This window comes from Blennius ocellaris (genome assembly GCF_963422515.1).
Source record: "Blennius ocellaris genome assembly, chromosome: 14".
In the NCBI taxonomy this organism is placed as follows: Eukaryota; Metazoa; Chordata; class Actinopteri; order Blenniiformes; family Blenniidae; genus Blennius; species Blennius ocellaris.
In genome coordinates, this window is record NC_137663.1 from 24328489 (window position 1) to 24342621 (window position 14133).

At 45.1% G+C, this 14133-nt stretch overlaps 1 protein-coding gene across 1 annotated transcript in view; it reads left to right on the forward strand.

Annotated features, from left to right (window-relative positions):
• Positions 1–3929: 3929 nt before the first annotated feature.
• med13a (mediator complex subunit 13a) overlaps positions 3930–14133 on the forward strand; it is an 86672-nt gene continuing 76468 nt past the window's right edge. Inside the window, exons 1-2 of the mRNA XM_080508853.1 lie at positions 3930–4493; positions 12826–13060. Of these exons, the coding sequence (XP_080364979.1) occupies positions 4428–4493; positions 12826–13060 (301 nt within the window). The 5' untranslated portion in view covers positions 3930–4427. The remainder of the gene's footprint in view (positions 4494–12825; positions 13061–14133) is intronic.

The window sequence follows — 14133 nt, forward strand, 5'->3', positions numbered from 1 at the left end:
TACAGATCATTGTACATGCTCTGATTTATGTGCACATAATCAGATATTTACAGCCTATTTACGAAAAAAAAACAAAAAAAACTGCAAGGCCAGCAGTGACTTAATGAATATGGCAGTGTAGAGGCACAGAGGCTTGTTGTAGGAGCGGGATTAGATGGCAAGAGTAGCCACATTACCAGGAAGGACGACTAAACAAAAGCCGGCACTTAAGGATTGTAATTACTCGTTAATGAATTACAGGATAGCGGGAATAAATAAAAAAATAACCGGGCCAACTGGTCAACTGGCTGCCATTTATTCCCGCGCTGTAATAATGACTAAAGACAGCTTACATTGTATTGTAATGAGGAGCAAGCTCCAGCTAACAGTCATTAATATTCCCCCGAAAACATGCAGCGCTCACACTTTGCAACAGGAGGAGGAGTAGTCTGGCTGGGATTGGGCCTTGGGGTAAAAAAGAAAAGGGAAACAAAGTTGTTTTGGCTGAAGTGAGTTACAATTCCTGAGTAACTGGAAGAAATTATTGTACAAAACAGAATATTTAAACCATATTTAAACCAGAATATTTAAACCACGGCGTCATTTCGTACTCTTTATCCAACCGTGTGAATTAATGTATAAATGTTAGGAGTGTAAAATCATTCACATACGTCTCACGCGAATTCGGCTGGAGTTAATTCCTTTACCGAGTTCGCCTCAAGCTTTGACGCCGCCTGGAAGCCGGAGGACGAGTGTTGTTTTGTGTCTCGGGCAGATCTTGGCTGTGATCGAGAGTCTTTCGGTTTTGGGCAACGACGCCGGCTCAGATGCTGGTTGGGTGAGATCAGCGTTAAAGCACGGAGTTAAGTAATGTTTCGCAACGATTTGGCAAAAAGCAAAAAAAAAAGGTCAACTGAGGTGCCAGAGTCTGCTTCGAATCAAAGGGCGAACTGGCTGCAGCCAAAAAAAAAAAACCCCATGCAAAAAAAACAAACATCTTGGAAAGATTCCCGCTTGTTTTCAATAAAGAGAAAGTCGAATTAGGCAAATGTGATGCACGCGTGCTCTCCTTTCAGCGCCGCATACGTCGGCCCCTCTTAAATTACCTGGATGCGTTTGAGTGTTTTGGCAACGGCAACACATGTCAGATTTCCCCTCTGAACTCTTATCAGGGCTTCCTGTCAGGTGGCGTGATGATCAAGGAGACAGACATTGAGTAGAAGGCCCGATTCAGCCCGCCGGGACGAGCGCCGTCCAGCCCCGATAACGTATCTTTGATCAACGTGCTGATTGAGCCGTTGGCTGCTCGCCGCCAGTGGCGAAGCAAGCGGTTGAAAAAAATCGTCACCGCCGATGAGGCGCGGAGCCATTTCTGTTGTGACGACTGCGTCGTCGTTCATGTTCAGGGGAGGGTTTCTATTTGTGCGTTATGAAAAGCGTGTAAGAAAAGGTGTGGGTAAATGTCTGATGCTTTATTACGAAAAGAAATTAATGAAGCATGTTGCAGCTTTAGTCAATGTTTAAATTGGTTCGGCCTGCAGGTTTACTTATATGAAATGATTGCCTGTTCAGACATTTGACACTTGAGCTTTGACAACTCTTATTACTTTACTGTCCGTGCATTTAACCCTGTTTGCTCTTTTTATTTAAGCAGAGCAAATTTCTTTCCATAGCACTATTCAGACACGTGGCAATTCAACGTGCTTTACAAGGAAATAGATTTTAAAAAAGAGTTTAACATAAGATTTATTAGGATAAAGGTACAAAAAAAAGGAAAATATATTGTTAAAGCAAAAAGTAATGTTTTAAATCCTGATTTAAAAGAAGCGAGTGTGTCAGCAGTTTTTGGTGAGAAACGTAGGAACCAAGAGCTGCGTCATCTCGTTTCTTCTGACTCAGGGAACACTTAGAACCTCGGGGGTTGGGATTTCTTTTTCATATTCTATAGTAAATCTGAGATGTTCTCAAAGCAAGATTTTGAAGTCGATCCTTTTGACACAGATGCAGCTGTGACCACAGATATCTATTGCTGCTGCCTTCGTTTCTCCTCAAATGTCCCAGACAAGCATGCGTTTCGTTTCATTCCTGCACAAACGCCTGATTTATTGTGCATCTTCGGGGCACATTTCAAGTGCAACGTGACATGCACTAGGTGGTGCACTGTGTAAGAGAGCAAGTTTCCAGGTTTTGATCATTAGTAACAGAATCTGTTGCTCAGTAGCGCCGCTCGCGCTGGCCCAGCGGCAATACCTATCAGTCCTGTGTTATTACAGCCCTCATGACCACGACACTGTCAAGGCAGCGCGGCTCCCAACAGGAAGTCGCTCTCTCGCCTTTCTAAATAAGACCGTTGATGAGCGCAGAAGCGAGTCGATTAACCCAAACACCCTCCGGGATGAGTTTGTTGGGGCTGTTGGTGTCGGCCGCCCTCAGCCTGCCGCCCCAGCAGGCAGGATGGAAGAAGATCCCACTCGCCACCACCAAATGACGTTTTTCAAGTGAAAACGCAAATCTTTCACGCAACGTTTGGGGTTCCGTCCTGTGTCGATGGCGGAAACGCTGTAGCTGCATGCGCACACCAGGGCAAGTTGACATCGTTTTCGGATCGTTGCCATGTAAATGCGACATTTCTCTGAAATGAAATTGGAAAAATTATGCCTTGTCGTTTCAGACATTATTGTGTTAAACAGAACACCTTCAGCATGAATATCAGATTGAAACGTTACTTGTTGTGACAGAACAAGTGTTTATGTTTGTATGGATCAGCGGTCTGAAAACCTTTTGAATCCAAAAGGGCCATTTTTCTGTTTTAATTTCCCACCAAATCAAATTTACCTGCAGCAGCAAAACATGTTTGACCTTTGAAAGGAGGCTAACACAGCTCCGAAAGTTTCGTATATACGGTACTGTTGAATGTTTCTACATGCATGAAACTGTGTCTTATTTTGTATTCATGAAGTTTCAATTACAATTTAGGACGGCGAACAATTCATGATATTTTCAGCTTTTTTTTTTCTATCTGATTTTATTGGTTTCATCCATCTTTTCCAACATTTTTCCAGACAATTTTAGGATTTTAGAATATAATAGAAATACTTTATTACTCCCAGAGATTATTTTCTTTAAGCACTGCATCACACAGAAAACACAGAAAGAAAGTTAAATATCAAATAAGACAGGATAAATATTTGATAAGTAGTTTTAAATATTGATATGTACAAGGTTTAGCAAAGACTAATATAAGCATATAAAGCATTGAACTAACCAAAACACAGTAAACTCTAGTATGATCACAGAAAGGTAGGACATTATTGCCATATTCAACTTCTGTTTTATAAACAAATTTACCCCCTTCAATCTTTTTTTTTCCTTTTTAGAAATTCTACTCATTTTAGCATTTTTTCTTACATTTCTTGTGGCTTTGGCTATTTGTCATATTGTATATGACATTGTAAATAGCCATATTTGGCTATTTGTCATACCTGTGTTATTGTGCCTTTTTTATTTTAAGAATTTCACCCAGAGATTAATAAAGTAATTCTATTCTATTCTATTCTATTCTATTCTATTCTATTCACGTATTTTGATTCACTATTCACGTCTAACTGTGTAATGGTATGACAGTAAGAACCCTTGAATTACAGGCGGGGGAGGGGGGGGGCGGTGTTCGCGTGCTCTTATTGTGAGGGTAATGCCGACTTCCGCCCGCGGGGATGCGCGCGTGCGTGCCGCGCGCTTGACGCAGCCCCTGACCACGAACGAGCCAATCGGCGGTGGAAGGCAGAGTTGTCCCTGTGGCCGCCATTAAAGAAAGGAATCCATGAATTCAAATGGAAACCAACAGGAACCGAGGCTCCAATTATGATCGAAATAATCGTTAAAATATAGGCCGGCGCCACCTTTTCGAGACGTCCCCACAGGATGTGTTCCGTTTCTGGGCTGATTTTGGCGATGGAGGAGTGAGACAGGACGTCTTTTTTTTATTATTATTTTTTTTATTTTTTATTATTTTTATTTTTTTATTTTCTTAAAGCGGAGACCATTTCTCGGGCTCAAGGGGGAGGGGGAGAGTTGCTTATTTTGCTCTCCTTTTCTTTTTGTTTTATCAACATTTTCCTGCTTCCTTCCACTGGTTTTGACATGTCGACCTAAAAGACCACGCCGTCTCTTTTTTATTCTTTTTCTCTCTCTCTCTCTCTCCTCCTCTCTCTCTCTCTCTCTCTCCCTCTCTCTCTCTCTCTCTCTCTCTCAGCCGAGGAAGGTTGTTGAATTAACTCTCCTCCAGCCAAATGTTACACAAAAAATATCTGCCGCTGATTTAAAGCCCGTGCAACATCTTGAGAAAACGGCGATTGTTCTTTTTTTTTTTTTTCTTCTTCCAATAATTATTATTATTATTCCGCCTGGGAAGCGACGCGATGGAGAGTTGGACCTTGCAGTGAAGAAGGATGAGTTCTTGTTTTGTACCGAACGGGGCCAGCTTGGAGGATTGCCATTCCAATCTATTCTGTCTGGTAAGAGATTTAAAACTAAAGGAAAGCAGCCATTTTTAACTAGCCGAGCGCGGCTAGGCTAACGTTAGCCACATCAGTTGATAGCAGCTTAGCCCAGGCTTACGGCCCTGTCGGGTTCCCACGTCGCTTTTATCCCCAATAATGTTATTACGTGCTCTTTTTCCCCTGTTCTTTTCTTTTTACAAACACTTTCCCTCACAACTTGTAACGACCCGTCTGTTATAACCCCCCCTCCCCACCTCCTCCTCCTCCTCCTGCCCCCCCTCCTCCTTCTGTCATCCAGACAAACACTGCAGCTTGTTTAAACCTTCATTTACTAACATCTTTTTATTTCATTTTTTAATATATATATATATTTGTAGGTGTCGTTGGAGCACTTTCTTCTTGTTTATTACATAACTGACTACCTCACGTGTGTGTGTTGTTTTTTTTTTTACACTTTCCTGCACTTGCAGCTCGTAAATAGTGAATGAAAAGGATAAACTAAACTTGAACTGAAGTGATAGAATCGTGGAGGATAGCGTTTATTATCGTTGTAGATCACAGTGGAAGAGCTGCGCCTCTTGCAGTGCAAAAGAAGAAATGGAACACAGGCAAAATAGTGCAATGTGCAATAATAGATGTTGACTTGTTATGATGTATAATCATACTTTATTAATTACCCTGGGGAAATCCCCCCCCTTTCCCCTGCATTTAGCCGCACTAGGGCTGCAGGGAGATGTTGGAAGAGTCAAGGGTCATGCTCAGGGTGTTGACCTGTCTGCTGTGGGACTTGAACGTTCAAAATCCTGATTGAGTTTTGCTCCAGAACACGACATGGAGACAGGGAGAGAGTTTGGGAATCGAACCTGCAACCTTGATTGAAATGCAACCACTGTACTAACTCAGCCCTATAATACTGATGTCAGATTATCATTTTTTTTTTTAAATTGAGCAATCATATTATAAGTCATTAATATGTAATAAAGTCAATTTTAAAAGGTGATGCTGATCAAAAGCACACATGCATTTTTTTTTTCTGTTTCAAAGAAATGAACTTAACATCACTCATTGCTATCACACTGCAGCGATTGAAGATTTAGCAACAGTGATAGATTAGAACAGGGTTGTCACGTTTTATTTCCGGGGCTCGAGTGGGCCGGACCGGTGATATAGTGCCATAATAACCTCTTAATTAAAAACCTTGCAGAATATATCTGATGAAAATGTCTATATTTTTGTCAAAATCTGAACAATTCGTACCAAAAATATCGAAAGCGTTGCAATTTGCAGTCTTGTATTCACAAACTCACCCTGACAGCATGGCTCGTTTTCACGGCAGCACCACAGACGTCTCAGTTTTACGTTGATGTCCGCGACTCTTAAGACAGCTGTGTTAAAAATTCAATGCTTTCTTTGCAACTTTTAACAATTCGCTTGTGTGTGTGTGTGTGTTCGTGGGCCAGATAGCAGCCTCTGTCAGGCCGGCTTTGGCCTGCGGGCCTTATGTTTGACACACCTGGTTTACAAGTTTAAAGCAGAAGTTGTCATCATTTTCATAAATTCTCAAAGCCTGACCCATATTTCACCATCTCCATGTATAGTGCAACAAAAGGAATGTGATGCCATTTATAAATATTGGGTTAGAATACTGTTATTTAAAATAGAAAAGCCTTTTAAGTTTGTCATATATTTGATTCTTTTTTCGATGATTATCCACTGTCACTACTCGTCATTAACACGCCCCTCTTTTGTTTGTTTGTTTGTTTGTTTGCAAAACCTAAACTATGACTGTATTACATCATCCTGTTTGTCAGAGACTTCATTTCCTCAGAGTTCATTTCCCAGTTATTCATCACATCAACTAGGGCACAGGCCCCAGGCTGATTATATAATCGTGTGGCGTTTATTTCTGGCCATTACACGCACCTTAGGAAGCGCCGTACCTCAAAAGCACATAAATACTGGATGAAACCTATAATGTCTTTCTCAGAATATCTTCCTCATCATCGTGTTGCCACTTGTGGCTGAGTGTCTTCACCCTAAATAGTTGGGGTTGTATGTTACTCCCCCCCCCCACCACCACCGCCTCCTGGAAGCTCACAGATTTTCTTTAAATCCCCCGTGAGCGAAATAGTGCAGAGACACTCTGTGTGCTCGTCAGCCTTTTAGCCGCGGCAGCGAAAAAACGCAAAGGTGTTAGTGGAGCGCTCCTTCCCTTCTCCGGGCTGGATAATCAGGAACACGGTCTGGATGTGTTTGTTGTTGCAGTTAATTGGCTTGTCAGCAGGCTTAACTACAGTTGTACTTGTAGGTTAGCCGAGGAGCGTAGCGCACGCCCCTCCTCACATCACGGTAGGAAGTCGTTAATGTGATTTGTCGAGCGCTTGAAACGCAACCCGGAGGAAAGTAGATTTTCGGTATAGATTAAACGACAAGACGCATGGGGGGTGTGGGTTGTAGGTGCACATGGGGGGGGTGGACGAAAAAACCCAAAAGTTGAGTATGAAACAAGAGAGCATCATGAGTAACGCTCAAGTACAAACCAGTGTCATAACAATATCGTGAGAATGCTACATTCCTTTTTACTGCAAATTGACACAGCATCTCAGCTGTCCGCCCACCCTAAAGGTAACATTTCACTGCAGACCCCCCCCCCCCACACACACACACACACTCGCTCCCGATCCGGCTCAGCCGGGTCGATTGTGTGTGCTGAACTGGTAATTACAATGTTTACGGCGGCACTGGAAGGCAGCGTTGGCTGCAGCGGCCGGGCGAGATCCAGGCTGGTCGTTGTGGTGCCGTGTCTGTCTGCCTGACATTTTCCTGCACAGGGAGACTAAGCATAACACCACTGCTGTTATGACTCACTTGCTGAACAGACTCCACTTTGTGGTTTTATGGTGAAAGAATGCGAACACATTGTGGTCGTTTTTTTTTTTTTTTTTCCCCTCCCCTTTCATTTTTTTTTTTCTTTTTCTTTCTGGGAATAGTCTCCTGTGGAGTGTGGCTCTACTTGTTGCATACTTTTCTTTCTGAAGCGACAGTATTTAGCTTTAATAGGAGGGTGACTTCACGTCGCTGCTTTTCAAGAAATGTTTCGTCTTGAATTCCGTTTTTTTTAAATGGAGTAGCGACTGGAATATGTTTAACGTCCAGCAATAAAATCCAATAAATTACGCGACTTAACCAGCTCAAAGGGAACGGTTTGCGTTCTTCTCGACCCGGAACTGTAAACGCTGGCTTTCGCCTGGAATCCAGGGTTAACCGAGGGAGAGAGGGGGCGACGGGCGGGGGAAAGAGATGGGAGACGTTTTGGAAGAGGAGCATCTGTGCTATGATTTGAGCGGCCTCACCTGTTGCTCGTCTCATATCTTGAAAGGCAGCGAGGCAGCTGTTTGAACGCTATGTTCCCCCCACTGAGACCCGGGACCCAGAGTTTGCCAGAGGGAAGGTGAGCAGCTGGCAGAATCAGGGGGTCGTAACCCTCCCCTACCAAGTACGCATCACCTCGGGGGGTAAAAACTTCCTGCCCGTTTCTCCGGTTCCCCGGCCCCGTATATTCCCGGCCTCGTGCAGCGGTGTGATTTCTGGCTTCGACCCGTCGAAAGATAAAACCTCCCGTGACCGACGTGGCTTTACCCCCGCCGGGATGTTTTTTTTTTTTTTACAAGCAGTTGCTGGCGTACCTGAGCATTTCCTCAGACGCGGCGAGAGGGAGGCGGGAGTGCAGGATTCAGAGCAGCACCTCCAGTGTACGAGGCTCGCATGGCCTGGAAAGCTTGAACGCTTGGAAGGAAATCCACTGATATTCTTGGCAGCCGCTGTCTTTGCACACAGGCTGCAACTAATTTCTTTTGAAAGGGACAGACAGAACAACTGCAGAAGGCACATTTCTCCTTGATGGAGCGCCGTGCCCGTCGGACATTGTTGACGGGGAGCAGAGCACTGATGGCGTCCAGGCTTTGAGGTGGACGTAAGGTTGCTCTTGCGTTTTTTGTGCGTAACTATAACTACAGACGGTCTCGGCTAACTTCTTTGAATGTTTCACTCTCGTGTAATTCCGCATACTGTACAGCTGCGCAGCGGGAGATAGCTTGTTTAACACAGTCCGCATAAAAGCCTCTCGTATCGCGTTTAAAGTTGTGCGGCATGTAGTTTTTGATGGCGGCCGATGTGTACAAGCTGTTGCTTTCGTTATCTGCGTGGCAGCTCTTCCTCGAGACGCACTCGCAACAGACACTCTTTGTTTATGTGTTTCGAACCCGCCGCTACATAAACCTTTATCAAATCATCGCCGCGTACGCGCCGTCGTTTGAAAGTGGGAAGATAAACGTTGAGTGCTCGCAGTGTGACATTTGGTAGTATTGTATTGTTTGTAGAATCACGGCTTACTTAACTCCCATTTTCGGTTTCCATCGTTAGGCTCATCTTTATGAATCAGCGGCGGAAAACACTTGGCTCGCTTCCTGTGTAAACAAAACAGATCGAGCCGCAAGACTTTCGCAAGGGAGATCAGTTTCTTTTCAAGTAACTTCAGACGTTTTCCCATTAAAGCCTCTGGAATGGACTCGGCAGGTGCAGACGTGTGTCACTCAGCCACTCGGTAATTCACCGTTCAGATTGTGGATCAAAACAAAGCTTCCTCCGTCCACAGAAAAGAGTCACTTTGCAGGCCTGCGCACTTCAGTTGGGAGTCCAGTGAAATCCACCTTGTCACTACATGCACAGTGTTGAGCTGAGTGACTCAGTGGTAGAGGGAATGAAAGCCCCCTCTGTGTCCGCGGACAGATGTTTGAAATTAATCAGCTCCACACAGCTGATGATCGGCTTTACCTTTTCCATATAATGTCACGTCAATGTAGAAATCCTTTACTGCTCTGGAGTTTCTTTAGCACGCAAACGGTTGGTTCATTTCTGAGCAGCTTTTAGAGGCAACATTTTGATTTTATTGCGGAGATCTCGCTTAAATTGTCAGGCTCCGAGTCTCCCTGTGTTGTGTACATGGATTCACTCTGAACAGTCATTGCAGGGTAGTGGTAAAGATTTAGGATCTGTAGTAGTTTGTTTCTGTTGATAATGGCTATTGAGGAATCAGAAGTCGATGATTTGGTGCTCAGGGATACTCTCGTGTGCAGTAGCACAAGCATCTATTTGATTTCTCTGAGGAATTGATTCCTCATACATCCTGATGGTTCACACTCTGAGCTCAGGTGATGACGCAGAGTTTAATGGAGGATGAAGAGACGAGCCTGCTGCTCTTATACAGTGGCTGCTGTATTTCATTCATGCATTAGGCAGCATTGCAGCAGCAGCGGCATTAATCAGTATTATATCTGTGACTGCTCCTACAGGAGTTAAATCTCAGGAATAAATCAGGTCAGCCTCTCGGTGGCCACAGGATGTGGTCAGTCGGTTCACTTCGCCTCCCTGCGTACACTCGCACTGCAGTAACTGCGGATAATAACAAGAAGAGGGCCTGCGTGTTCTTTGCGTGTTGTTTTATAAACGGTCTGACATCGAGCTGACAGTTAATTAAACTGTTTAACCTCCTCGTGACAGTGCCTTGCGTCCGTGTGCCGGCGTGACACACGCGCACGTCTGTGCTGCTTCTCGACAAATGATCATGATGTGCAACAGTGTGGAGAGCTGGAAAAGTTTGCACGCGTCGGGAAAGAGATCTCTTTCAAACGGCTCTAATTGACCGGCCAAATTGTCATCAGTTCAATTTTTCCTTGATTGAGCAATTAACTGTTTAATTATCACAGCGCAGTTTACAACAGGACCGGACTTTGATTTGATTGGATGTTGGATCCAGCGCTGCTCTTTTCTCTCATAAATATGAAATGGAGTCTATTCAACTGCTCTCTTTTACAGGGGTTTGCCACAGCAAGTATTTACTACTTGCACTGGAGACTTGGCCAAATTTTATGTTGGACTTCCTTCCTGTTGGGTCCAGGAATCACACACCAGTTCCCCACATGCTAGTCACTGACTGAATGATGTGTCACGAGTGAGTTTTCTCATAAAAGAACAAATAGTAACAAGTGGTTTCAGGAATTAGTGGACATTTTCTTGTGATACAAGCTTACATTAAGTATTATGTTGATAACTGTGTATAGTTTTCTGAATGGTACATTAGATCTAATCTTTGCTTTATTTTTTCATGCTCCTTATCATATCGCAGCATCACTTTTTTTCCTTTTTATCTCCCTTCGTGTCTGGAATTTTAATTTCCTTGCGTGTTTTGTCAGTAATTTAGTGTCTAATCTAAACCTTTAACAGGTTTTCATCTCATAAGGGATATTATAGTGAGCGAGTTTAAATCCTGAGCAAAGTAAATCAGTGACGTATGAAAAGTAATTTGCAACAAAGCGGCGGGAGTCTCTGGAACTATTTGAATGAAAGTTCTTGAAATCTCGGTATCGGTGTGCTGCGACAGGTTTGATTCCTGCTTTCTGTTGTGAAACAGCCACTTCTAGTGTGAAAGCGATCCGCATGAGGACACAGGCCTATAATCAAATCTGAGACGCACTTAAGAATAAAACCTTTTGTATGTTGACGTGTGCGATTCCGTCAAGGACTGACCCTGGTCAGTGAGATGATGGTGATGGTGGTGATGGAGGGGGGGGGGGGGGGGGGGTTGTTCCCCAGCTAATTGCCTATCTGCACTGCTTGCGATCTGGTTTCACAGTTAACCGTCGCCTCCACCCTCGCTCCCTCCCTTTGCATTGTGTGCACAGATGTTTCCGAGCGAGGTGCAGGTGTAAGGCAACTCCGGCTCCAGCAGGAAGGAGCAGCCGAGCCGCCGCAGCTCTGTCATTACACGCAGACCACAGGAGCTCGTCCTGAGCCTGCGTGGCGGCTGTCGGCTTCCTCAGGAGCCACATTGTTCACCAGACATCTCGGGTGTTTTCAGCCGGCACCTTCCGAGCTCAGTTTATAACCCGTCTGGAACACAACCTTTGGCTTTTTGTGAACTCGGTAAAACATTTTTTTACTCCCTCCCCCTTCTTGAGTTAGTGGTGTGCGACAAATTAAACACACTCTTTGCATTTATCGATGGTTGTCTGGCATAGTCGCCTGAATTGTGAATCAAGCAACAGGGCTGTATTTCGTGCGCATGCACAGGAGTCGTCATTTTCAAACGCAGGTTATTAATAATCCGTCCCCCTGAACAAGTCATCGCTGTGTCTCATGGCTGGACTGACTTGTTGTTGTGGTCCGAGTCTGCTCCAGCTGATGCCACACAATGCTCTGTTTTGACACTCCCAGCCCCCTCGCACACCACCACCACCTCCACCACCACCACCACCGCCATCCCAACGAACACCACAAATCTCCCAGCTTATCCCTCGCCAGGCGAAAGACCACCGCTTCGCCACAACCACGGGTAATCACTTGTTCAGGCTCAGCGCCTCTGCACTTGAGTTAAGATATCCCCTGAATTGTAATGGATTAATTGGTTGAGCGTACAGAGGGACAGCCTGCCGACTCGGCCTGAACGGAATAGGACTAAAGCAGCAGGAAAATGAACAGTCCGTGTTTTCAGCAGATTACTCCAAATGTCTACAAGGATAGATAGAGGACCTAGATTGCCAGCAGAAATGGGGCTGTGCGCCTCAGGCATTGTGTGTGCGTGTGCGTGTGCGTGTGCTTTTGCGTTAGTTAGCATGTATCTGCGTTCATGTGTTGAGGTAGACATGGGCTGTCTGTCGGCACTCGGCTGATAAGCAGCAGCGGCAGCAGCGGCGGCGGCGGCGCTACCTTGCAGTGGAGCGTAATGTTCCTGTTTTAACACTTAATAACCCCGCCAGTGATTTACTGCCTATGAGGCTTTTTTTCTGTGTGTTTTGTTCTCTCTATAAAAGCCAGACAGCGTTTATAGAAAGGCAACGCATCCCCCCCCCCCCCCCCCCCCCCAGCACTCTCCAATAATGAGGATTAAGGTGGTGAGACCACATTTACCAGCATTAGTTGGGTTTTTTTTTTTTTCTTCTCCTATTTGTGTTTTGAGCATGTTGTTCACTGTGATATTGAAAGCACCTGAAGCACCAGTTTACAGAAAATCATCAAATGTCCTCAATTTCCGAAGCCGTTTTCTCCTCGGTATCAACACACAGAGGTGTCCACTTCTTGTTTTATGTCTATCGTTCCATCTTCCCGTTTTCCTTTTGTCTTCTCTGCAGCGTTGACAGAATAGCTTGTTGCGAGAAGTAGTCGGCGGGTGAATTACCCAATAAAAGGCGACAGATGATGGGTTTTTTTTTTTTTTGGAACACTCGCAGGCAGTGGATCCCGAAGCTCTGCCCGCTAACGACCTCTGTCTCCCTCCCGCCTTGTGCCGCAGGCTGATTTGACCGGGATCAAATGGAAGAGGTTCGTGTGGCAGGGTCCCACCTCCGCGCCCATCCTCTTCCCGGTGACGGAGGAGGACCCCATCCTGTGCAGCTTCAGCCGCTGCCTGAAGGCCGACGTGCTGAGCGTGTGGCGGCGCAGCCAGCGGCAGGGCCGGAGGGAGCTCTGGCTCTTCTGGTGGGGGGACGACCCCAACTTCGCTGAGCTCATCCACCACGACCTCACAGGTGAGTTACCGCTGGCAAAACACGACGCATGTCTCAGTTGGTCTGTGCGGGGGTACATTGTCTCGATGCTACTGCCTTGCTCTGTGGAGGTTACCGCTCAGTAATCGTGTTCATGCTGTTTGTTGCAGTTTAAGAGCAGCTAATATACATTTAACTGCAAGTATGTGTTATTTGGATAGTTTACTTTGATGGAGAATACTTGTGTTTTACGTCTCTTTGTCATTACTTCTCTGGAGCTCATTTTACTCCCAACAGCCAATTCTTAAATTACGACGGCGGTAAAAGCTAACAGCGCAGCGTTGAGGGCTCACAACTTTTGTGAAAGAAGCACTTGTACTTGGGTCATGATTCTGAGATGCATTAGTAGTTGTACAATGAAATCCGATCTAGATTTTACAGCTTGATTGTCAGGTAGGCACAGGGGAGACGCTCTGCAAGGGAGAGCCTTGAGGGAAGCATTGTTATCTTTGTAATGTGATCCCCCCCCCTTGAATGCCCCTTACTCTCTTCTGGTTGATAATCTCGCCAGACTGGCACTGCCAACACCTGTCGGGCGATTTCCTCTCCCTGGAGACACTGGGCCACGTGTGTGTGTGTGTGTGTGCGTGTGTGTGTGTGTGTGTCGGGCAGTTCGTTAACATTATCTCTGGCATTGAAATGTCGCTCTGGTCCAAATTGCCTCCTCATGTGGTTTTAGCCTGAATGCATTTACACAATAATGTGTAAATAAGCGAGCCGGTGGCTTCGTTCAGCCCACGTCATATTTTTCCTCTGGTGTTTTTGATGACTTGAGCCCGAGCTGATTTTGTTTTTTGGAGTCCAGGTTGTCTTTGTTTTGCAGCTGTGCATTTATAGGCACTGAACTCTGGACGCTTCCAGCTCGCTCTGGACTGAGCTCATCTTCATTATGCACACTGTTTGCTTTATTTACTGGAGGTTTCATCCTCTTTCTTTTTTTTTTTAAAGAATAGAGATGAGCGATGCCACAGTGGAAGCTATCTTATTATAATAGCAATGTAGCATTAGCTTTACATGCTACAGGAATTGTGTAAACTGAGAAGCAGCAGGCTTTC